We start from the raw sequence: 26428 nt of genomic DNA, 5'->3' as shown, positions 1-26428 counted from the left end.
TGTTGGAGGCTGCAGTAAAGTAGGGTTCATTACCTTGACAGACTGATGACAGACTGGCTGAGATGCACACACACATAAATACTGAAGTAAAGGCTAAATAATTTGCTATCAGTGCCCCTTGTGCTACACACACACAGTAGGATATTTTACTTAAATCAGAACACCTGAGCTAAAGCTAAAAAAGCAAATATATCAGTGTTTTCTGGAGCTCTAAAATATAAGATCACTTTTTTGCAAATCCTTAGAAAGTCATTTGCTGAAGGCATCTGAATCAATATGTGATAAACATGCTGTGTGAGCAGAGAAATTTGAAAAAAATAAAAAATAAAAAATTTAGTGGGAAAAGGTTTTCATAGGATAGTTCAACAAATGTGCTTGTTTGCTTTCTTGCCGAGAGCTAGATGAGAAGAACGATACCACTCTCATGTTTGTATGGTAAATATGAAGCTATGGCAGCATCCAGTTAGCTTAGCTTAGCATAAAGTCTGTAAACAGGGGGAAACAGCTAGCGTAACTCTGTCCAAAGGTAACAAATTCACCTACCAGCACCTCTAATTAAAGTTACATATTGTTTGTTTCAAACAATGAGTAAAAACAACAAGTTGTGGTTTTGTGGCTGGTTATGTACTGGACTATTTCGTGATTGGACACAGTGGCTTCCTGTGACTTTCACTGCAAGATGTAACAAAATATAATATTTTAATGTATAAGCTTTATAGGTGCTAGTAGGCAGTATTTTGTTACCTATGGACAGAGCCAGGCTAGCTGTTTCCCACATTTCCAGTCTTTGCCAAGCTAAGTGAACCATCTCCTGGTTGTAGCTTCATACTTATCCAAATGTAACAAAATCAGACACATTTTTGGCGGTCGCAGTAACTTCCTTGGGTCTTATTGTTATTATGAGGTTGCCAGGCAACCAGTGGAGCGTCAAGGAACTTGATAAATAGTTCAGCACTTAACCCCAAGTAAAACCAGAACATGTTGTTTTTACACTCAAGTTTTTGTACGGATTAAACAAACTGAATGTAACGTGTTAATCAGTGAGCTTTAGAGGTGCTGGAAGGCAGATTTTGTTACCTTTGGACAGAGCCATGCTAGCTATTTCCCCATTTCCAGTCTTTCCAGTCTTTCTAAACTAAGCTAACTGGCTGCTAGCTGTAGCCTCATATTTACCTTACAGAGAGCTGTATTGATCTTCTTATGTAACTCTCACCAATTAAGCAAATAAGCTAACTTCCCAAAATGTCAAACTATTACTTTAATAATTTTAGTTAAAAATCATACCCAAAATCATGGCTATAGCTTCAGTGACATATTGTGCTACTTCTTTTTATTTTAAATCGATATTTATAGACCACATGGAATTTGTGGTTAGACATTTTTGATTACAATTCCTCCTTCTATTTGGACAAATCATAACCAACCCAGTAATAAAAGAGAAATAACTAAAGCAGCGGACTCTCACTCCTTCATGTCGGGAAGTCAGTTCGCATAGGTTGCATGCGGGGTCAGCTTTAGGTCGTACTGGGCATCCATTAGTGGCCTTATTTAGAGTCTTATTCCTTTAAGAGGAGTGATTGGCCAGCAAAGACAAAGAATCATTACCTTTGCCCGCCCCCTCCCTGCCAGCAGTCAATAATGAGGGATCATTAAAATGAATAGATGGACATTCCCCTTTTCTCCGGATCCTTATTGCAAAATCAGTGTCAGGGGAAATGAAGATTGAGCTTGGAGAAGGCGTCTAAAAGCCTCACAGTGATTGTCGTGAACTCATCTCCAGAGTCAGGCTCCTTTATCTACTGTAAGAGTCTGCACCTGCCTGAACTCTTGACTAGCAAGGGCTTTTATTGTCTGTAGCCCATTAAGAGCATCACTAATGTGCGCTACAATGTACTTCAACATAAACATTCTGCATATGTACCGAAACATTTACAGCAAACAATGGAAGAATGATTGCTTGGGATGTCTTTTTTCGCTGAAGAAACAGAGCACTCAAATTGAACTAGAAAGGGATGTTGAATACATCGACTTTGATGTGGAGAATAGAGAACTCACATGTTGTGATCATATAAACAGACTCTTAAAGATAATTCTCACTTTTCACGTTTCTTAAGCTCAAACATCTGTCCCACCACTAACTTTTATAAATCCTTGCACAACATTTCACGCATCGCAAAAGAGCAAGCGAATCAAGCTGAATGATTGCAGATGGAGAATAAAAGACGGCACAAGATTTTCCAGGCCCCATCTGGTTGCCTTTCTGAGCGTCTCTTAAAGTGTCTTTTAAAAAGGTGATTTGTCTGTGGGTCTGCAACGATGTGACCATGTCAGCATGTCAGTGGGTCATCTGCTGGTCCTGTCACATGTGAAACGGTCCCATGAAAGGGGTCCGTGTACACCTGTGGAGCCCCAAAACCCCACCCTAAACAGTTTTAAAAAACACATGTAAACACATGCTCAAATCCACACACATATGGTCCTCATCTTCTTTCTTTATCATCCTAAAGGTAATTGATAAGACGGTCTGTTTATAGACATCTGACATATGTCTCTGAAGGAAAAAAAATCACAAAAACTGACTCAAGGGACTAAAAAAGATCAAATGTAGAACTGGCTTATGGGACAAAACTATCAAAGGTCCCTCAGTATGGTCAAGCAATTATCTCTTAAAGCATCTCTTAAAGGCACCCCCATGGTACTCTCAACATGCCCTTCATAACAGAGGTATATTGAGGATTTACTGCCTGCAGATGGCCGATGAGAGACGAGGGCAGGAGCTCCAGCGCTGTGCCTATGCACTCACTTTATAAAAGCCCAAATCAAGGGCTCTGTGGGAATACAATGGGGGAGGAAGCAGGGCCGTAAAGCCACTATAAATCCGCACAATGAAACTTCGAAGTCGTGCCTTCTGCCAGGTGCTGTGTGCATGTGGACCCCTGGGGTGAAAATGGCACGCGTTGCAATCATTATGATCAAGGATTGCTTCTTGCTTGTCTGTGCTGTTGTCTCCACTGCAGGAATGCTGTGGCCACTCAATGGCATAGTCTGTCTGTCAGCAAGTCAGCCTCTCAGTCAGATCATCAGTCAATCAAATCATTTGATCATTTGGTCAGGCAATCAGTAGAATCTCCATCTTAGTGCAAACGCATGAGACAGCTGCATGTAAATGAATCATCAGTGACATTTTTATACAACACAACATTTATTTTCAGTTAACCATCAGTGTTTTGATTGTTTTTCCTTGGCAAAATCATTGGAATCATGGGAAAAGGAAGTTATACAAACACATCAAATTTCTAGCAGGAGAAATATCAGTTTGTTTGGAGTTAAGAGAAGAACACAAATCTTGCAGATTACCAAGAAATCTTCTGTGCACCGTGTCAGTAGCTAAAGTCTGAGAGGCCATAGCTACCTACAAATTTCTAATGTCAAATAAGTACAGCAAGCATAAATATTTTTGTTAAAAGTGCAATAAAATGGTTTTCCTGGCACACTGAAATACAAATGCTGCCGTAGAGCTATGCTGGGCCTTAAAATGAAAACAATATACACAGGCATATGTGATGCATCTATTTTCCAATAACTTGTGTGAGCCACACCAGCACATTATTCCAACCTATTCTATAAAACTCAAACACAAAGCAGTTCTGTCAGTGTATGAATCCTTCTCTCAAAGTCTTATTGTAACACAATGATTCAAGCTCTTATATATATAGCACCTTAAAGGGAATAGACTGACATTTTTGAGAATACGCATGTTCACTTTCTTGCCAAAAGTTAGATGAGAAGATCAACACCACTCTTACATCTGTCTGTTCAATGTGAAGCAACAGACAGGAGACAGTTAGCTAATAATATATAAACAACAATAGAAACAGCTAACCTGGCTCTGTCCAAAGATAACAAAATTTGCCGACCAGCACCTCTGAAGCTCACAAATGATATGTTGTATCTCATTATGTCTAGCGATGAAAGTCGCAGGAAGTCACTGTGCTTAACTAATTCAAATCCAACTGAAGTCATCCCTTTTTGTAGTCAACATGTTTCTTAAATGTATTGTTAATAGTTTTTCTATTATTAAAAGGAAGAAAAAAGGTCTTTGGGGAAATATCAGAAATGCTACTTTTTGTCTCAACTGACTGGAGAGGCGTGTCGGTGTTTGTGTTTGATTGACAGCACCTAAGAGAACGAGAATCAAAGTAAACAAACTTGCACAAGGCATGTAGCCTACATGTCATGTGCAGACAGAGTGTTGTTAGTGGTACTGAAGAGTAAGGACCACACCAGCATCTAACCGGACCCAAGTGACCTTTGCAGGTATGTTTACATGCTGTTTAATGTGCTGCAGCTGAGCAGCTAATTAGCTATCTAGACTGCAAACTGGCGTTAGCAGTGCACTTTTCCCCGGAGAGTGTTTGTTTGGTGGCTTGTTCATGGCAGGAAAGACGTGTGTTCGTGTCATCTCATGACTTTTGCAGGAAAGCTAATGTGGGTTGTTGTTCAGAGTCAAGTGGCTCTTGTGTTGTGTAGCAGGCTGCTGTCGGGCTCAGTGTGACCGTCTGCTCTGCCTATGATAGAACACTGACGTTACTGCTTTATGCAAGATTTGATTGGCTGTATTGAAAAAAGGTCTCCATCTACGTAGACAGATACTGGAACAGTATTCCGTCTAATTAATACCAAACTAGGGGGTGCCATCATGAAACCAAAAAATATATAAATTTCTCCATTTTGGTTTTGGATTTTTCTCAAAGGAGAACACAGGACAATTGAAAAACATTTACAGAGCAGATATGTATGCTGTAGAAGACAAAAAAAGGTATTTCATTTAAGTTGGACTTTAATAACCGCTTGTAAAAACCACAACTTCAGTTTTGTACAGCTCAAGCAAACCAGACAGAACGGGTTAGTTAGTGACCTGTTAAGCAGATTTTGTTACCTTTGGACAGAACCAAGCTACCTGTTTCCTCCATTTCCAGTCTTTATGCTAAGCTAACCCACTTCTGGCCATAGCTTTATATTTAACCGACAAATATGAGAGTGGTATCAATCTTCTTATCTAACTCTTGGCAAGAAAGCAAATAAGCATAAAAGAAATGCAGCTCAGAGTGCTTCGCAAAAATATAAAAGGTACAAATGTTGGCCTAGTTGAAGTTGAAGCAGAAAAACTTTTTGACAAACAAAGCTCCATTTGTTTTTTCTATCATGGATATTCCACTGCTTTAGTTAGTCTCCCTACTTGACTACTGCTTCGGTGGAAACTATGGCCCGGAGTCATCTCTCCACTGTGTCAAAGGGTACGGCACTGTCAGAGGAAGACTAAGGTAAGAAGAACAGGGTGCCAGGAAAAAGGGGCGTGATTGCATCTGTAAATAGTGGGGCTATTTTGGGCTTACCACGGTTGTACAGGGGAGCACCGCCTAGGCCTGCCTTCTGTCACTATGGGGATGGGCGCTTCATAACTTTGCTAGATGGAAAAAGTCTGGAGGACTGGCAGGTGGTACACAGGAGCGTGGCACAGCTCCCATGGCGAGGAGCTGTTTGACTCATAACTAGCCACCGCTAACAATACTCACCGGAAAACACACAGGCCTCTGCTTGTACTTGGCATATCAGCAGCTTGTTGCTTTTTATCCTGCTAAAGTACAGTGTAGGTTTGTTTGTATTTCAGTTTGGAACAAAAGTGGAAAACAAGACCAAATACCATCTATTGATTGATTTAAGTGCACTCTTTACTGGCAAGTGCGTAGGAAAAATAGATGTAAAACACCTAGTATGTACAACTATTTTGTAGCAATTAGAATTCTAATGAAGTAAAATTAAATACCGTATATCAATAACTGCATGTAAATATTCATTCAAAAATCTGCGTGATGCACTATTGTTTTGTGTATCAAAAAAACAGTAAGGAAAAAAACAATATTTTTCCCTACTCTTGTCAATGTCCAACTGTCTCCATTTCAAGTTTTATTAGGGATAAAGGTACAGGTTGGAACAGTCTGAGGTTTACTAAGGTCAAGCTATATAACAAAAGAAAATCAATCTGCCAAGTTAAAGTAAAGGCCTTAAAACTAAAGCACAGCCATATGGGCCATGCATGTAATAGTCAAAGAATACTTTTAGTATAAACTGAGGGAAAAAGTGAGAAAAACGACTGAATCCTTTACCAACTGATTCAATTTCTTTTTCATGCAAAATGTATTATTTCAGATAGATAGAACTAGCTGAGTTTCTGAAAATATATTAATTCCCAACAGTAAAAAAAATCTTTACAAATGTTTGGTTTTACTTTAAAAAAGTAATATGAAAAGGCTCACACAATCAGTAATGTACTTGCTCAAACATAAATATAACACCAACATAACTGAGAACTTAGGTTATGTATGGTCACCATTATGCCATTTATTAATTCATTGTTGAGAACACATTAAATGCACTTAGAACACATTTCATTTTTCATAAATATTTCATATTAAAGAGAAATATGTTTCACCTTGTGCCTACACAGAAAAGCATTATAGAGCTGCAATGACCTTGTAGCCAAGAAAGAGTGTAAGGCACAAAATAGAAACCTTATTCATACAGTTTAGTCATGCTATTATACTATATGTCCAAAAATGTATTAGGAAGCTATATTGTAAGCTACTGTCAGCTAAATGATCCCCAACATTAGTACGATGTGCATGCTCCAAAAGACAGATAACATGGAAAAGACTGCAGCTGTGTGGAAGAAGAGTCGATGTAGGTACATTTAACAGTGGAAATCAATCTACAATATTTGGTCTGAAAGAAAGAAAGCCTGCTCTGTTTCTACGGTAAAGTGCATAATGTTTTTTTGTACGGGGAGCCGCTGTGCGCTAAAGTCTCCGACAGAAAAAGGAAACTTGGACAATAATTTCACCAAAGATAAAATCCTTTGGTTTACTCAGATCAATTATTGCCAGTAATGAGTAACAGTCCTGCCAACTCCTCAGTGGAATCACCCAAATGACGAGTAAAGCTGAGCCTGTGGCATACTTAGATTATCCCTGTGCCTATTTACATGCAAACCTGCAGTGCAAGAATTAACAGACAAATACATATTGTCCAGGAGTATGCTCATTTAAATTCAGCAGGTAAGCATACCATTGTTCAACTACCTTATAGCTGGGGGAGAAGAAAACTCTGATACCTGCCTTTATAAGCCCCTGCAACCAGGAACTGTTGTCATAGGATATGTACTATATATTTCTCTGATTGTCTGTGCATCATTATGTCATGGTTTGGGTGGGAGGACTGGAAGACAGGATGATAAAAATAGGCACTAAGGTGAAAAGCATAATGCAGGGTAGTAGAAATGGTACAAATCATATCAGGGGAAGACAAATGGAAAAAAAGGAAAGCTAAATAGTAAACTGCATGATATAAGCATAAGGCATACACAAGTACATTTTCAAATACATGTTTATACAAAAGAATATCATACAATAACATTCAGTATAAATGAACAATGAGATAATAATGAGGAAGCAAGAAAAAATACAATTCTAATCTATTCACATACTCCCTACATTTTTTCCAGCCTTTTATTCTGATTCCCTGTAAACAAATCATTGAAATGATACAAAAATGTCATATAAAAACTTCCACTTTGGGTTACAATGAACCATTTGCATTTACGTGACTGCTGCTGTTGTTTGCTGTCAATATCACTGCTGTAAGGCACCAATTCGGTTGTTGCAGACTGACTGCACAAACAAATGAACCAAAGTGATGAAGCATGACACTTATTGTCCCATTAGCTTGTCCATGCATTAACATACAGATCACACTCGAAATGAAGATTATAATTCAGTCTCATAGAGCTGTTTGGTCCACTAAAGAACATCTGCTGTGAATTAAGGCAAGTGTAGTCGTATACTTTGCCCCTGATATCACTTCCCTTTTTGTAAATATAACATTCATCTGTTTATTCAAATAGAGCTTGCCAGTGATTGTCGATATGAGTCTGCAGCGAGTCTTTGAGGGAGGAGGAGCTGATGGCAACAATGGTCAAGTTGGAAATCCTGGTCAAAACTTTATTCTTCATCATCTGGATCTCTTTTTTTTGTCCTCTTTTTGTTGATGCTGCTGCTGTTGGAGTGTGTGTGTGCTGCTGCAGAAGACTTCTGGACGTCTATGCATGAGTATGCACGGAAATGCTGGAGAGGTCGTTCCTGATGATCTCGTTAACTGTGGAAAGTAATGAGAGGTTGCCGATCATTATTAACTAGTCACATTGAATAGTAATTCAGATCATTATAACATTATTACATTTATTGTAGAGAGGTGGCCTAAAAGTTACAGAGGCGAGGCTTGTGATAGGAAGCTTGTCAGTTTAAATCTCGGCCCAGGTTGGATTTCCAACCAGGCAAAGCGGGCAACTGCCCCAGGGAGTTTGAAAGAAGTGGGCGTTTGCCAGACAGAGAGGGTCTAATGAAAGATGCTATCAAGTTGCTTTATGGGAAGTGTAGGATCCAGAGTTTTTGGGGACTAGGGACTAAAGGTCATTAAATATTGGCCTCTGCTGCTTCAATAGATTATTTGACCATTCTTTTTTTAATTGCTCTCTTTATAGTACAATACTAAATCACTGGAGTACCCCTTTAATTGAATTTGTTTTTAGAAATTTGCACCACAAAAGTACAATAAATGACAATGTAAGGGCGTCACTGTGTCTATATCTGGTTTTAAGGCCTTTATCATTTCAGTTTTTGTGCCTTTATGTTGCATATTCCTAAATCAATGTCATCAAATTACCACATAGGAAAAAATCTGGGGGAAGGTAGTGTTCTAGCGTAGAAAAACTGTACATATTGCACAGTGGGAGGTAAGGGGGGGGTTAATAGGGGCCCAGCAGCTAATTTTTGCCCTGGGCCCCCATAGCAGTAAAATCCAGCCATGATCCCTGGGAATGCAGGGGAAAGAAAAGAGATTAGTAAAGTACGTGTGTATCTAATGCCTCTGCTTGTGACAGGATACATGTGTCATGTTTTTTGTGTTAGATTAAAAATGCTGCCTCAAATGTGTCATTTATTTTTCTTAAAGAAAACTTGAAACTTTGACTGAAGATGATGTAACTCTTTAGTGATTGCAGCCTGCAATAAATATTGTCACATGGGGCAATACTGCACTGAATACTTGGCATAGTTGTGGTAAAGTTGAAAAAATAGTAGGTGCAATCCAAACATATCACTGTTGTTACCAGCCTTTAAAACTCATATCAGCCCCATACACACATCTCTGTTTTTAAGTCATCGTCTTGTCTTTCCTGTACTAGTTCCTGTGCCGCACCTTTCCCACAGTTGGGCAGACACAGATCAGTCCCCTGCCTTTATCTGCTTTGTGTTCTTTGGCAAAACAGAGGGAAGTGACTGTGAAGATGGCGAGGACCCTGAGTCCTGTGGCTCAATGCAAACAAAAAGCTCCTCAGTTATAGAGCTTGCCGTGATAAAGTGGGCTGATGTAGACAGAGAGAGACAGAGTCTGGTGAAACCACCATCCGCACAGTGGAGCCGAGACAGGAAGTCCACCCACTCTGAGGCCCAAAGCAGGCCTGCAGTTTGTTATCACTAGATACTGTTTGGTGAATCACTAAGAGAAAACAAGATGGAGTCCTTTTAATACCCAACCATTTCAATGCTGTGAATTGTACAATGGCATATTGAATGGCTATGGTGCTGATGTCTGCTGAACTAACCTATGGGATGGAGACAAATTAAATACCTAAATAAATAAATAAATCATATGTCACAGATTGCACTTTTTAAAGAAGTAGGCCACACATCTATAATAGCATGCCCTGCTTTCTAAAATGCAGCCAAACACCCACCTATTCACACACACACACACACACACACACACACACACACACACACACACACACACACACACACACACACACAACAGGTTGGTTGGGACTCACCTCCCTAAACAGGAGGAACTCCCATTGGAAAAATCCCACCTGTGCCAACACTGCTGGCTGTTTTCAACTCTATTGCACTCCCGGCTAAACAGGCATTTACACGCTGATGTTATTTTTAGCTCTGCGATCGCAGGACATAAAGGAAGTGCAAGCACATGTAACAATTAAAAACTTTAATGTCGCTACTCTTCTCTGTTAGCCAACGTGAGAAAACAGCTCCAGGTAATTCTGAAGAAGGAAAGGGAAAACCCAACAGCTCGGTGGCAAAAGCCACAACTGTACCCTTTTTTCTTCTCCGAGGGAAAGCAGTGGCTTCCTTTCTTCTTTTTTGTCATTGTAAAAAAATTGTGACGTCTCCTCCACCCACATATTAACTGCAGTGTTATTTTGCTGCGCTTTATCAACTAATATTTTCCATTGGCATGGCCAATGATGTTCCATTCTGAAGAAACAAGTGATAAAGAGAGAAGAAAGGTAAAACACTGGCCTCTGTGTTTTCATCTATGTGTTGGCAATGTGAGAATCTCAGAAACAGGATGTGGCCAACTGTTACACCACAAGACAACACTAAGCTGCTATTTATGGCTGTTTAATGGGTTAGCTCGTGTCACTATTTAGTTGCAACAACTTCTGGGAAATAAAGACAGTTTAAAGAACAGTTGATGAAACCTGACTGACAGATAAACACGCATGGGTAATGACTGAATGAATACATGTGCACATGCTATATTTTAAACTCCTCAGTTCTTCAAATCCATTTAGTTTAATTTACTTAAAAATATTTGGTTTATTTAATCGATTTTATTTAGTTCAAATGTTTTGATTCTTTTTTGACAAAAAAAAAACAAACTGACAAAAGAACCAAGATCAGGTGTCACACTGTCAATGCATATTTTTTCAGTTTTTCCTTTTAAGTCAAACTCTTCCACATGACATTTTTTGAGTCTGTCTCACCTTCCATGAAGTGACTTGACCATAAATATGCAGAATAAGGGAAAGCACTCAGACATGCAGGGGAACATTTTGTTCAGAGTAGAATTTGGCTCCAAAAATTCAACCCCTTACATAATATGGGCAGGCAATTGTATAGTATACAGTCTACTCTGTATAGGGCTTGTAAAGCTAGATAAAGTGTTTCCAAAAAAAACATCCACTTTCATGATCCCTATATGCTATTGTAAAAAAGAATGCTATGTTATGTTACACAATAATGATGATGAAGTAAAATGCTTATTGTCAGATATGTACATAAATGAACTCTGTGGCCTTGCAGCCCTCTCAACAGCGCTGGAAACTTATTTTGTTTTTTCTTTTTTCAGTTGCCCAAGTTAATAATGGAAAGCTGTAACTGGGAGGATACCCTCTCATGAATAAACAAAAACAGCGGAAAACTGCACTGCAAATATTCCCCTGCTGAAAAAAAAAAAGTGCCCTGCTAGTCTTAGTTAAACAGAGTGACATCCTTTATTAGCCGTAGTGCCAGTGCAATCAGTGAACCGCAGTCCTGACCTGTCAGGACTTATACTTAGGGCTGGGCGGCTGGGAGATCTATTCCAGGCAGGTGTGAGAGTGACACAAAAGTATGACTGCTTTACTGCGATGCCAGCTGGTTTGAACAGTTCAATGGACAATTCAGCTCCTTTGTGAAGGCCTACCAGTGTTTCTTGGCAGTGGCTTGTAGCTAAACCCCCGTATATGACTGCTGGCTGAATGAATGTTGACCTCGCTAAAATAATCTGTATGTATCAACTGTGATGGAAAATGATTTGCTTCTACTTGCTAGAAGTGGTGGTGGAGTGCCTCCAGTGGGCATGCTGCTTGTGTAGGACATACATAAACATTACAATACAGGTCAACTATTATAAACTGCAAAATTTCAGTTATCTAAGTAACTATGTAACACACACAGGTGAGAAGCAATTTGCTTATGTGTGACAGGTTGTCTGAGACCAACCATAGCAGAAGGCCCAGCAGGCTTTCAGACCAAAAATAGCACAGCTTTAAAAAAAACACGAGGGGCTGCGTAGGTGTGGACATGTTGCTACAGGTACTGCTGAGAAGATACAATCTAAGCTAGGAAATCCAGTTTGAGTAAAATATCCATGATTTTGAAGGCTTAAAAGACACCAAAACACTGCACAGCAGTTTATAATACTACAAGCCAGGATTTTACAACTGTCGAAAGTTACCATGGTGATAGTCATTTCTGCCTCCGTCTTGATGATCGCAAGGTAAACAGTAGGAGTTGTAACAATAGTTGAGCCAGGTTTAACTTTTTTGCCGGAGACCTCTGTACTGGGACTGTGCCAACGCAGTGGTCTCATTGAAATGAACAAGGATTGGAGGAGAATTTGTTGAAGTAGTCGGTCTGAACATGGCCTAAGTCAACCTGAGAAGATTTTTGCATTTAACACCCCAACATGCAAGAACACATAAGAGAAATACATTGATTTGAGGCTTTAAAACCTACAAATCCTTTAAACATGCAATAACATTTTTTTGTTTTTGGCAAATTGGGGGCAGCAGAAACAACCTATGAACACAACACTGAAAATCATCACCTAGTATAAGACAAACTTGTTAGCAACCACTTGCATATTTACACATCGAGGCAAACATGAAGCAACATTATCATTCATAGCCACCTGACAAATGTAAGCCCAATAGTCACTCTCCTTTTTACTTTGTTTTTGGTCTTCGCCAACTTCTAATGCGTGTATCTGGCTCTTTGGCTGCTACCTGCTTCACTATGTTTACGAATCACTGCAAAAATTTAAAATGTGGGCAGCGATTCTGGAACCAATCTAACCAAATAAGATAAGTTGTGATTTACATGATAAGAAAAAGTTACTTTGTCCATATAAAAAACCCTTGCAAATGGGAAACAGCTGTGTATTTTTGACTGATATAAGAAAAGAAGAAACTGCAGTGCTGCAATTTGGCCTCCTTTTTATTCAGTAATCCAAGCAGGGGCGTTATGACGTCATTTGGCTACTCTGAGAGTTCAGCGTGAACCTGACCTGCACTGGGGATTTAGTTAGCATTGTTAGAGGACAGTGCTGGGCAGTGGGGTTCGATAACAGCCGGGCTTCCTCAGAGGAACAGAGGATGCTCTATGGTCTGGTGAGACGCTGAGCCTCGAGGCCTGAGAGCCGCTCGGAGGTTCCTGCTGTCGTAACACGATCTCTCTTAGCCAAATCAGGCCTGACTGGCAATGACCTGGCAGAGAGTGACTTCACCTTCCCCTGGCTTCCCTCAGCTGACTATCCAATACACGACCTCTGAACTCAAGGTTGTAACGGAGGCTTCCTGCCAGGGACTTCTTTTTCTCACTGGGAGTCTCTTGATGCCAAAGGAGTGGAGGGCACCTTCCTGAACTTCTCTCACTTTCACTACATGAATGAACTGCAGCTGTGTTTGGGTCAACGACCTTCACACTGTAGCAATAGGGGGATGTTTCCTATGCTTATTTGTACCTCGTACAAGTAAGCATCAGATTTGTGAGAAAGAGGAGGTAGTTTCCTTCTATTGTGGCACTCAGACTCTCAGCAGCATTTGAGGAAGTACATCTGTGTCATAGAAGCTCTTTCATATCAACACTGAGATTAACACTGGCATCAAATATGTGCAGGAGCTCACACAGAGCAAAAGGATACTGGCTGCAAGACTGACTCAAACTTCAGCCTTCTCTGAACTGCTTTCATGTGAAATTGATTTGGTGGGGAAGCCAAACTAAAGCTCAAACTTGCTGGTGAGAGACAATTGAATTTCCTGGTACATATTACTTTTGTTTCCCCACTATATCAAATCTTCTCTCGGCCTCAGCACAAGCACTTAATGGACAATTTGCTGCCTCCCACACAGGGCTCAAACGGCCGGACGGAGAAGCTCGGACGTCACTTATCTTGTGCTGATAACCAGCAGCGTCAAAAATAGGGAGGGTTCAAAGGTCAGAACACATACAAACATCACACACAGAGAGAAATAAAGATGGAGAGACTGAAAGAGAATGAGCGAAATGGAGGGAGACACAATCACTATTCCCACAGATAAACACAAATGGAAAGAGACAAAGTGTTCCACTAATGCTTCAACATGATAAAGTGCTTCATAAATTCATCTGAGCCTTGCAGGTAGACAGCTTCTAATCCATCGCAGGGATCCCTTTGGGCCTAATGATGTGATGATATGTACAGACAGCATATTTCATCCACACAGCTAGGCTGATGTGTGAAGACCTGGGCTTTCCCATGTGGAACCACTCAGTCTCCACAACTGATAGAGGAGATAGAGAGAAGAAAAAAAAAAGGGTGAAAGAGATGGGCTTGCAGAGCGAGGGTTTGTTTTAAAACAAAGCTGAGTGTACCCTGAGAGCTGAGGTTTTACAACTGCCCTGCAGCAGCTGTGTGGTACTGTGAAAACACTGCTGTGCCATGGGCTGCAGCCAATCATCTCCTCACACTGCTAAGGTGAACAATGACGCCATGAAATTTATGATTTAGACTTAGAGTCAAGGCCATAATTTCCGCTGGGGATGGGGGTGGGGGGGGCCATGTCCCCCTCATTTTTATAGTTTCAGGCTGATTTTCTTACTCAAGTCTCTTTGAATTTTGTTCTCACTGTTGTAAGTAAAAAATGTTGACACGCTCATCTGAGACGCCTTCAATTATTACTGTGTACTCAAAGCAAACAAGCTTAAAGAGCAGCAGCGAGTGGAGCTGCTACTGCTTTGTGGACTTTTTTGCCTCTCATGCAACATGCAAGCTGCCCTACCTTATTGCTGGAGGTTGTTGGAGCAGCCTGAAATGAATACCTGCAGACACTACTCAGGGGTTATAAAAATGTTCTACGAACTAAGTTTTTCAGGTAAAAAAATAATCAAATCTATATTTAAATTTACAGTTAATGTCATAAAAAGATGCTACAACTAAACATCAGTCAAAAATAAGATAGTAAAGCACGGTTCTCTTCGTAGTAAAGATGCAAATACAACAGTTATCTATCAGAACGTATTAGATGTAAAAATTATATTAAGTAGGTTTTTATGGCATTTCTAGTTATGTAAAACACAATAACCAATTTTAGCATACTTTGTTATTTGCTCAGTTTATTTTTTACTTCATTGTGCCCCCCCACTTCTGAAAACAAACCTTAGCCCTTGCGCAATGGCGCCCCCAGAATATTTTCAAAGGGGTGGCCAGATGGGGCCACTGAAAATCTTGGGGTGGCATATACGTTATTGATTTAAACAAATAGTACCGAATGAAAATTATCAGAAGCATATTAAGCAGTACTCATTACTCAGGAACATATTATGCATATATAACATATTATGGCCCCCGCCCTCGCGACTCGCGACCAGTTGGGGGGACAGCAATTGTATTGGGGGGCCGTGGCAAGAAGAAATAATAGTAAGTGCTCTGATGTCACTGAAGAGATTTCCAATCAATATGTCTGCTGCTGTTTTTAGACTAGGGCTCCTGGCTCAGTTGGATAAGAGAGCTGGAGCAGCCTTGAGAAATAACGATGACATACGCTCTGTGCCTCATGTGGAGAGACAAAGTGGAGCTGGGCTCTAATCTCCACCTGTGAGTCTCTGGTGTGCCTCATTTTTCAGAGGACATGCTTTATGGCGCTCTGTAGTCGGCTGAATCTGACATGTTGCCAGAGCAAATTTAGGTGTCTCCCTAGTCCAGATTAAAATCACTTGAAAATAGCCAAACTAACAAGAACTGCTGTGATCCAAGCTTGAGAACAATAAAACAGCAGTATCCCAAATTAGAAATCTAAAGACAACGACTTTTACTGAAAGCCCCACCGCTGATGTGCTTATTTTGACTGCAGCGGTGCATAATCTTTGTCTTTGATCTTGCCTGGTGTGCTGTGCCTCTCCCTATCTCACCTCACTCTGTCTCTCTTTGTCAGCCTGCCACTTCCCTCTCCTCCTCTCATTTCCTCCCAGGCCCAGGAGGCCGCGGGTGCTCACTCGAGGTCGGTCTCCTGGGAGGATGAGGGGGAGGTGTTTACATGGTTGGAGCTGCTCTCCTGTGCCCTCATCACTGACTTCTCTGAAATCGTTACGCAGTTGAGTTCAGACTGCGTTGCAAACAATAACAAAATAAAAAATGTATGTATATGTTAAGGATGGAAAAATAGAAAATGATTTGTTATTATTATTAAAATTGCCAGCATGCATACAAACATTTTTGAGTGCATTCATGGACAATATTGTCCCACAATGCAATACATGATGAAAATAAAGGAGCTTCTCACAGCTGGACTGAAGTAAAAAAAAAAAGGTGGATGGTGCTAAATGGTGTTAAAAAACGAACTTTTGCATTTTGTGTTTAAGTTTAATTTCAAATTTGAAAACTTCACAAAATTCATGGCTTTCATTACTGCACTGTCTCAGTACTTTTTGTATTTACACTGCTCGTTCTTGCACTTATTTATATTGTACATACAATCAACTGTACATATTCTGTCTAAACTGTACATACAACCCTAATATATACACTCCAACTCTGCCCACTTCACCTCTATGTATAACATATTTAATATATTATACATATATACATACATACTGTACATATATATACATACATACATAATCTGTATATATACTACTCTCCACTGTAAATAACACTGTACATACTATAAGATGTAGCATCACTTATGCGGCAGCACTAGTTTCACACAACTAGTCGCATAAAGCAAACACCAAAGCCTGAAAACACACCAAACTGAGTTTTTGATTGAGATATAAAAGGAGACAGATTAAAACCCTTTCTATGGCTCATTACCAATGGGTTTATGGTAAAATAACTCAGCCATCTGATAAACTTGCTGTGATTGATTCAGAATGAGAAACGTATGTTCCAGCAGAGGCTGATGCAGAAGGCTCGAGATTTCACTGGTTTTGAAAATGGCACACAGTGAAAAAATATGAGCATACTGAAACAATCATACTTCAGTAGGTCGCAGCTGTCTGAGTTAGAATTTGGCCGTGCACCTGCGTATAGTACGATTTATGACTGCATTTGTATTGTGCTTCTTTAAATCACCTGTTGTCTGTCAGCTGTTATGTGGGATTTCAGAATTGTTTTCTTTTATTTATAGATAGAGAAACTGTGTTGTCTGTGTCCAAAAAGGCTTACCTCAGTGCAAGCTTTATTGTTCACTATCTATCACAGATAGATGGCTCAGAGAGGCTTCTTCCTGTTTTTTAATGTGCATGTCTGCTTGTGAGAGCTTATCTGCACATCATGGCCATGGGTTAACCTGTCTGTTTTGCCCTCCATGGAAAGCATTAGCTCTGATTGCTGTCATCTGCTAACAAGAGTCTTTTTCTTTGAGGATGCCAAAACTGGTCAGTTGTTCTCTCAGTTAGTCAGCTGTTTCAAACCAAATCGGTCCAGTTTGGTGTGAGGAGCAGCCAGGCCTCTAGGGGACCCTATCATGGCGTTTAGACTCTTTTTTTCTTTTTTTTTTCATCTAAGTAGAAGAACTACAGCACACGGGACACCCCAGTGTGGTCATCTTGCTCATACTGCCACTCCTAGACTCTTATGGGTTGTTTTACAGCTTTGGAAAGCATGCTCTGATGAAAAAACATTTCCACTGATCCAGCATCTTGGTGAGCTGGACAGAGGGTTTTTGCAGGCTTCATTCTGAAGTCAGTTCAAAAGGCACTGAATAGTATACTAAAGGCAACTAAATGTTAAAAAGCCCCTGCTGGGCACAAGGACATGGCCTCTCTCTTTGCAACATCCCCGCTGAGCTCTAGCGATCTGACTCTGTACTGAAGCAGAGTGCGATCTGATTAACACTCTGTCTGCTGACCCAGAGAGCTGCCCTACAACTTTAAATCCTCAACGCCTGCTGGGATTCAAAGACACCGAGGAGGAGGTCGCCTCAGGGCACATCGTGTACTTATTCACGTAGACCAGTCTGGAGGCAGGACAGAGGCGATCTTGGCAAATGTTCTACTTATCTCCTTTCCAACACCCTCGACCTCGCTTTGATTTTCATAGACAGACAACCTTTCATCCATCTGGATGCTGTATAGTTTTCAGGAAACCCAGGCTGTGTCAGAGTCAGAGATGAAGACAGGGCTACTTCCAGGGATAGTAGGTGAGATGGAGACATTTGCTATCACCTGTAAATCATAGAACCACATTTTCACCTGCTTCTGTTCATGCTGTTTCAAATCATACCGATTTAACAGATGCTGGGACTTAAGGAGTGAACCTGCCACTTAAATACCTTAACAGAAACAAGAGCTTGCAATTTTACTCTAGTAAATCTAACTGATTTAATTAAAATGTACGTGACATTTTCATTCATGCAGTGTTTAGGAGCCGAGCTTTCCAACTCAAGCTCCCTGCGGATTTGACATGGCTGATTTACAACAAGAGCAGAAATAAATGTCTTAGAGTACTAGAAGGTCCAGTGGATTTGAGGAGTCTAACAGAAGAGTAAGTTGTCACTTTCAGAGCCTAAAAACAATGGTACCACTTTCTAACAAGGAACCCTTCATAAGTTGTAATTAATGCCTTTGCTATTAATAAATATCAAACAGAAGGATTTTTTATACCCTAATTAACCACTTAACTTTAACTCCCTATATTTAGCATTAATAATCACTATATTAATACTTAATTAATGCTTTATAGAACACTATAATGTAGTTGTAAGCAGATATAAGGACATTTTAAGTGTTTATGTATGTACTTGTCAACAATTCTAACTTCTTCTATGAAGCATTTGCGACTGGTGTTTCATTAACACAGTGACAGTTAACGGATGATTGAACACAGTATAGCATAGTTCATTAATAAATCTAAAACATATAATTATAATAAGTATGTTGATAATGAATATGATAAATACATACTTTTATATTTCACATTCATATAAAATATGAAGACTGAAGATTACCACTGTGTCATTATATGGTCAGTTGTTATCTCATTGGGGGAATTATTGTTCTTGACAAATACTATATCTGCTTATACAACTATATTAAAGTGTGTTATAAGACTTTATTATGTGTTTATATACTGCATAGAAGTGCTAAATAAGTGATGCAGGTGTGGGGTTTGGGTGGTGGTTAAAATAAAGTGTGCTGCTACACCATTGCCTTGATTTAATTTGAAGAGATCATAATACATACACATTTGGAATATATTTCAGTGCTAAACACAGCACAGCAGTTAGTTAAAAGCACCTTGGCCTTTCTTGATCGAAATTTTGAGGTTTGTGTAGCACCACTGTAGCTTTCATCATTTAATCTCTCAATGCTTCACACTATAAAAAAGGCTTATTGAGCGTGAAAGGATTTCCCTATTTGTTAGCACATTGTTTTGAAAGGAACTGAGCTCAGTTGAGTACAGTCAGGAGAGTCAGGGGACCCGTTGAGGTTTATAACTGCCATGGGTCATATGTCAACAGTAGGACACTTACAGTTCAGTAGTTATGATCATTCCCTCCCCTGAAGTAAACCCATTCACCCACTGCTTGGTAAGTCTCTGCACTGCAAGCGGCCGCTGGTGGGAGAGGAAGAAAATGTGATCTTTAACTTTGGCGGTGTCTTTCTTTGACTTTTAGTGTTTTGGTTTTAACAGTTTGAGCTGCGAAAGGAGCACATAGTGTCTGTCTGTGTGTGTGTGTGTGTGTGTGTGTGTGTGTGTGTGTGAAGAACAGGGGCAGTGGGAGAAGCTGCCAGGGGAAAATCACCAAGATTGCATGCTACTTTCTTCCACCTCAGATTTTCCCCTCTTTCTCTTAGTCTGTGTGTCTGTCTGTGTCTCCTTCATTTCTATGGCTGACCTGCTTCTTCTCATGCTCGCTGAATATTCCTGGATGTGAGGATATGATGAGAATCTCCTGACCCCAAAGTCTCAATATATCTTATGACTTATGGCTGTCCCTCCATTTTAGGCCCATAAGCTATGACAACAGATATCGCACTAAAAAAGAATGACATCTCTCCCATCCTCTTCTTTCTGAGGTATCTTCACATGAAGAAGACGGCAAACCCTGCCAAGAGTTGCAAAAAACAACGGCTTTCCCCATGCCTCACAGCTGGATCAGACTTCTCTGTTGACATCCGTCGCTACAGGATACTATTTCACTGAGCTAACAAATTTCAGATGGGGAGCTGTCATTAAGTGGTCTGGGATGGAGACCTGCTCCTGTTAACTGATGCCGCAGGTATTTACATCCCCTAAATACCAACCAAAAACACTGCATCCGCTAGGGGCAAGTATCTCAGTGTGGTTATTATGTTCAAATGGAGGATCTCATCTTAGAACCGCACTTAACTGGCTGTGACTCCTTAAGTGTCCATGAGCAAGACACCCCACAAGCTCCAGGGATGTTGTCCAGAAGCTGATCCTGACCACTGACCTCCCTGTGGAGAGTCGAAAAAGAAAAACTTGTCTTTCTGCAAATCAATTGTGCTAGTTTGGTGTTTAGTATGTGCCTGGACTGTATGAGTTTTCCATGTGCTCATCTTTTTAAAGCCAGCAGGAAATATCCTAGATTCAAGGCAAATTTATGGTTTCTGTGACTGTACAGTGTTTGTTGTGTTAGCAGCAATATCAGTTAACAGAGGAACAGTGTTTTATGGTTAATGCAGTAGAGGTGTAATGTTTGCGTGCATTACAGATCGTTCTTTTAATCACAAACAAACCAACATAGTAACCATCATCCAATCATAATCTCTGAAATGACTGAAGGGACTTGAGTTCTGCACATGCCACAAAGACCTTTTTCCTTATGAACACCTGATGCAGAAAACAGTGTAAATTGACCTTGTAAGTCATAAAAGTAAGCAGACTGGCTCATGCTTAAATCACAGCTTAAATAAAACCTTCATTAAGGCACAGAAAACTACCTCACAGCCCCACAGAGAGTCTCAGTGATAATCCTGTCAGAGCAGTCAACCACATTTGACATTTGTCATATTATGATTCAGTAATGAGAGTGTCTGGCGTGAGGTGGTAGCTCCATGATCACAGATGTACACAGGAAGATTCCAGCCAAGCCACAGGCCCTGTCTGAGTCCTGACCCACTGTGATCTGTGTGGCTCGGTGGCTTTTCAACGCGTGTTTCCTAAACCTCAGAATGTGAGCCACATAAACCAAGCCTCTAAACCGCTGTGTCAGGAGAAACTATAAGAAATACATGACGTATGATGAACAGAAGGAATATAGGTTTAATGAATAGACTCAAACTTGGCTGGAGAAGAAAGCATGTACCCTATGCTTTACTCTGCTATATTTGATTGTATGCTTCACTTAAGTCTATTTCGCTACTGACGCCAGGTAATTGACTTCCATACAAAGTCCACATAGTGTGTCTACTACAGCTTGGAATAATGGAAGAAAATAAGACACAAATCTTTACAGTAGCAAATCTGCATCACACCATTCTGACATTTGGGCAAAATAAACACTAAACCCACTCAAATCTGAATCAAAGTCTCCCAGCTAAATGTGTACGTGTATCAGATCCCAGATGCAAAAGAAACCCAATTTGTTTAGATAATTTAGCTGCAGTTTTTCAGCAGACACATTCTTTCTCAGTGACTGTGGATATTATGACGGAGCAACTGAAACCAGACCAGATCCTCTGGCTCGCACACACACACACACACACACACACACACACACACACAGACATTAAAGCCAGCATGCTGCGGTAATGAATGGGTTGAATTCTTACAGATTCTTCTTGCTGCACTTATCAAAACGAATAATATTCCCAATAGTTTTACAAAGAGCTAAAAATCAAAGCACTAATACTGTGACCCCATTGCCACTGTCGTATGTAACCACTTAGATCCAATTATTTGCTAAACTGCAAGCAATCTTGGACAATAGTGTCTATAATTGAGTGGGTTTCAAAATATGTGTTGCAAAAAAAAAATCTGATCACAACCAGGAATCTAAAGGCTCTTATGTTCAGCCAATGGGACAGAGATAAAAGAGATGTAAGAGGAAACAGAGGGTGCTAAGGTAATCCAGAGGACTTCCACTCGACTGCAAAGGTATTCCTCTGCTATTGCAATGATGCCATTGTATTCTCTGGGTTCCATTACTTCCACTGTAACTTCCACACTTTATATTACAAACTAAAGTGTGTTTAAGCAGACTGTTATCTGCTTTACAAGAGTGACTTCAAGTTTCCAACTGTGTGCTGCCACAGGGTATAAAGATTTTTTTATTTTTACCATCAATTTGGGCTATGCTCCTCTTTTCCAATGTTGTAAGATTACAATTTACAAGTTTGTAAGATCAAGTAATACGTTGGTGTCTTTTAGTAACATATATAAGCTAATTGATCAATTAATATCATACACAACCTCTACAACAACCAGATCAACATACATCTTCGCATTTACTACTGATTACACTCCCTCAAGTACTTGGGGAGGTCTGTAATATCTGATAATGGGTAATAAGAGCCATAGCTGGTCATTATGTGCAGTAAAAGTAATGGTTTTTGATCCCAATGAGAAGAAATTGAATTAAATCTATTGCTGATCCCAAAAGTGTAGTTTGGTGATCCATAGCTTATGATTCTAAAAAGGCCAATCCTAGAGTGTAGGCACCTATTAATTTTTCCTATGACTATAAAACTTCTCCAGTAAGCCCAAGCCTTTACTTATACCTCACCATGTTAAGAGCTGCCAGGAAAACAGGATTCCTAATATGAGAACACAGCAATGACAACAATAGTAAAAAGTCCACATCCGCTTTGTAGTCATAAATAATAAAAAAGCCATCACCCTTCTTCTTGCACCCGTCAATATCACTATGTCTAGAAGGAGACTATGTTCTTGGCATTGCACTTAACCACAAGACAGCTTTTCTTTCTGTGCACTATTAGCTGGAGCTTGACCTGCTCCCAAAAGGCCAGAGGGTCAGAGGTGGAGTGTTGTGAAAGCACAAGCTGTCACTGGCTCTTACAGTGCTTCCACATCTCGCTGACTCTACTAACTAAAAGAGACACACAACTACATACTGTCTAAACATACAGGAGCAGCTCTGCTTTAGTGAGTCCCATTAGACACTTCAACCACCACTTTAATGAACCCCCTCCCAAATCCTCTCTCTCTTTTGCTCCCCTCCAATCCCAGACCCAGCCTTGCGGCACACTCCAATGTTAGCGACTCAGCATGTTTTCAGCGTGGTGCGGATGCGCTCTCAATCATCATTAGGGGTTTTGCGGAGTCCTGGGGTCTGGGCAACGTGCCAGGATGTGTAAAAGTTTCCATGAGGAAAGCCTTGAGTTGCCTTCAGAAGCATTGGTGGTGGACGGAGATCCTCAGGAAGGTTAGAATGCCTTTTTTGTTGCCGGAGGCAGGGAAGGAGGAAAGGAAGGCTGACAACAATTCTGTTTTCAGTTTGAGAAAACAAGCCTAGTAGAGTTTCAAATGCACAAACCTTGAATTAAGAAGGAAACAATCACAAGGAAAACTACCCTGTAACACGAGGCAATCAGAGCACATATGTCAGATGTCAGAAATCGGCAGAGGCTGCATTGCACTCTGTGTTTTTCTTATTTTGGGGAATAAGGGCCCTCTGTTTCCCAGAGAGGCAGCTGGTAGAAATCTGGACCTCTGATTAGCACTAGTTCCTTTGCTGTGTGCTGCATTCAGCTGCATTTCATGATATCACCCATCACAGCAGCAGCTAATGAGACAGGACACACGGCAGCAGCCTCACAGGACCAAACTCCTAGCCTAGCCAGCACACTACTTCTGCTCTGCATGCACACATCCACAACAAAAATACCTATAAACACCAGGACTAGGCTCCAAGTGAAGGGTTTGCAATAAGTAATGTGGGCTACATTTTCCAAAATCATTTGTGTTAAAAAAGCCAAGATCAAATGTGTGCATGTGTGTTTGTTTGTGTTTGTAGATGGATATGTGTGTCAGTGGTTGTCTGAGACAAGAGGGGGTATGATGTCACCAGAATTGCTCCTTCAGATGTGTGACAAAGCATGCCATCATTTAGCATTTACTCTTTTGGCCTAATTAGTATGGCTAACAAGGCAAACGTAAATGCTGCAGACCGTGTTTTTCATAAATTCTATTGTTATATACACTGATGTCATTTGACTAGCATTTCCTTGTAAAGTACAGATAGTGGGCTGTGAGTAAGTACGAAATGTCTGAAAACTTCAGTTTTATGTGAGTCCCACTATGAGTTGTTTACGACAGTGAGTCAACAATGCAAGTCTTCCAGCAGCATTGGGTGTTTCATCCTCTTCTTGCTTCCATTCTCTAAACTATGCTCATCTGCGGCTTTATTCCAGGTATGAGTGAGACTGAAGCAGGAGAGAGCCAACATGCCACTTAATGAAAATGTTCTGCTCCAAAGTAGATCTGACTGCAAACTGGATTCTTCACATAAAATCTCAGTGCAGACACCAGAAGCATCACCTCATGTCTCGCACTGTAGTTAGTAAGCTTCTATCACAGCAGAGGGAAGAGTTTAGCAGATTACAATGGAGACTGTGTATGGCAGTCTGGGGGGTTTACATCTCAGACTGCCTCCATACTAACCCAGCTCCTTGCGGTACAGTAGCTCACCGTTGATAAGTTGAGTGATTTCTCAGGGGCTGTGTAAAATCTGGGCCTGGCCAGAGAGACACATTTCCTCTGGTTGATGAGAGCCGGAGGCCTCAGCGTTCGAGCGTGGGAGGCGCTCCACTCTTGGGGAAGATCAAGTGTGCTCCCGCAGACTCCAAATCACCGGCCCCCAATTGCTGGGGAGGAACACTACTCTACATGGCTGGCGTTAAATCACTGCTGCTGTGGTGAGGTCATCCGCTTGTCTTCCCTCTCTAATGGAGCGCTCAGCTCGCTCACATACGGTGGTAATGCGTGCGGACGGGGAGCGGGACGCCCTGTGAGCTGCCTTCCGATCTTATTTATTTTAGCTTAGGGCTCATTTGAGGGGTTTGGGATAGGGCCGGGCCTGGGAGCAGTAGATGCCTTTGGAGTATGCTGTTACCACCACACACTTACAAGGACTCCAGGAGCTCACCACAGATGCTTGCACAGACGTTAGGTGATGCAAAACGGCAGCACGTTGAGGTTTTTCAAGGGGCTGCCTGACTGTCCTTGGTCAATCAATACACATTCCTGTGCGTCCCTAATGCAGCTGTAATCACTGGCCGAATACATTTGGCCTCCGGGTTGGAGAAAGATTGAGCCTGCTAAAGTGACAGTGGATAGAGTAGTGGGGAAGAGAAATGAGGTTACGTGATTTCACCTTAGCACTGCTGTGATGTACATTTGGTATATCTTCGTACTGTTGGTGTAAAAGGACCCCTTGCCAACCTTATTACGAAATGCAAAATAAAGCTAGAGTTTCACTTTATTCAATTAATGCTGAAATGAAAGCTTATGCCTGCCATAACTATTAAAAACTGTCAGAAAGAATTTGAAATGAGCAGTTTTGTGTCAAATTAGATTTTCATAGCATCTGGCAGTGCTTTGAACAATGAGAGAAGAGAAAAGAAGAAGGAAACGAAAAAGTTGGAAATCTGTTTATAGAGCTGATTACAGACAGACATCCCCCCTGTCTCTGTATTGTCTGTTTATGAGGTGAGGACTAATGGGACTCATCAGGATTGACAGATATGCTGACAACTGCATTTCAACTCAATTATAGTTCCACAGCAAAACTCCCCTGGTAGCCTCATGCCTATCACCCCTCTACTCCCAGAGCTGTTGAGTGAAGTGTGCATACACCCATGTATGAACACAAGCACACACACATGTGCGCGCACACACACACACACACACACACACACACACACACACACACACTAAACGTGTGGGGTTGTCTTCCCCTCACCTCCATTAGGATGCAGGGGGATTTCAAACACAAGGCAGGAACATTTCAAACTGGCACAATGCCATTGATGTGTTCTATGAATATATATCATAACAAGTGAAGCCTCTGCTAACACAGATAACAGGCTGGCGACCTGAGAGACATAATGTGGGATGGACACAGGAGGCAATAAACTCGACCATATGGTCCCTTGGGTGTGACTGGTTTCATTGCCAGAGGGAGACCAGTGACCCCATAGCCTCCCCTGATGACGACAGCCGCATGGTGTCGACTCCATGGGGAAAAGACGGGAAAACAAAGCCTCTGTCTCCCGCCTCCCAGCATCCCTCCTAGAATGATGTGTGTGGGGGGGAATGGCTCGGTTCAGGAAACCCCTACCCATTGTTTTGCTTCCTTCATTAGTCGTTGTGTCAACAGTTTGGTTCACTACGCGTGTGCCACTGTTTTTGTTCTGCTGCACCCCGGCTGACCTCAATGCTCTGATGTTTTGACAGATTGTTTCAAAGTCTCATCAAGGCAATTTACTGTTTTAAAGTAAAGCAGCCTCTTGGACAACATAAGCCGGACCGCACGTTACACCTAAAGCAAATAAATCTGCCGGGT

At 40.9% G+C, this 26428-nt stretch overlaps 1 protein-coding gene across 4 annotated transcripts in view; it reads right to left on the bottom strand.

Moving 5' to 3' along the window:
* Positions 1-6377: 6377 nt before the first annotated feature.
* LOC122881863 (nuclear factor of activated T-cells, cytoplasmic 1-like) overlaps positions 6378-26428 on the bottom strand; it is a 61909-nt gene continuing 41858 nt past the window's right edge. For 2 of the 4 annotated variants that reach the window (XM_044208543.1, XM_044208544.1), the window contains exons 10-11: positions 20269-20357; positions 6378-8211 (exon numbers count right to left, since the gene is read on the bottom strand). In XM_044208543.1, the coding sequence (XP_044064478.1) occupies positions 8068-8211; positions 20269-20357 (233 nt within the window). In that variant the 3' untranslated portion in view covers positions 6378-8067. Of the gene's footprint in view, positions 8212-19408; positions 19492-20268; positions 20358-26428 lie in introns of all 4 variants that reach the window. The other 2 variants (XM_044208545.1, XM_044208546.1) reach the window with 2 other exon arrangements.

Source organism: Siniperca chuatsi, linkage group LG9, assembly GCF_020085105.1.
Source record: "Siniperca chuatsi isolate FFG_IHB_CAS linkage group LG9, ASM2008510v1, whole genome shotgun sequence".
Lineage (NCBI taxonomy): Eukaryota > Metazoa > Chordata > Actinopteri > Centrarchiformes > Sinipercidae > Siniperca > Siniperca chuatsi.
Note: the sequence above shows the minus strand (reverse complement) of the source record. Positions and strands in the feature narration are given on the sequence as shown.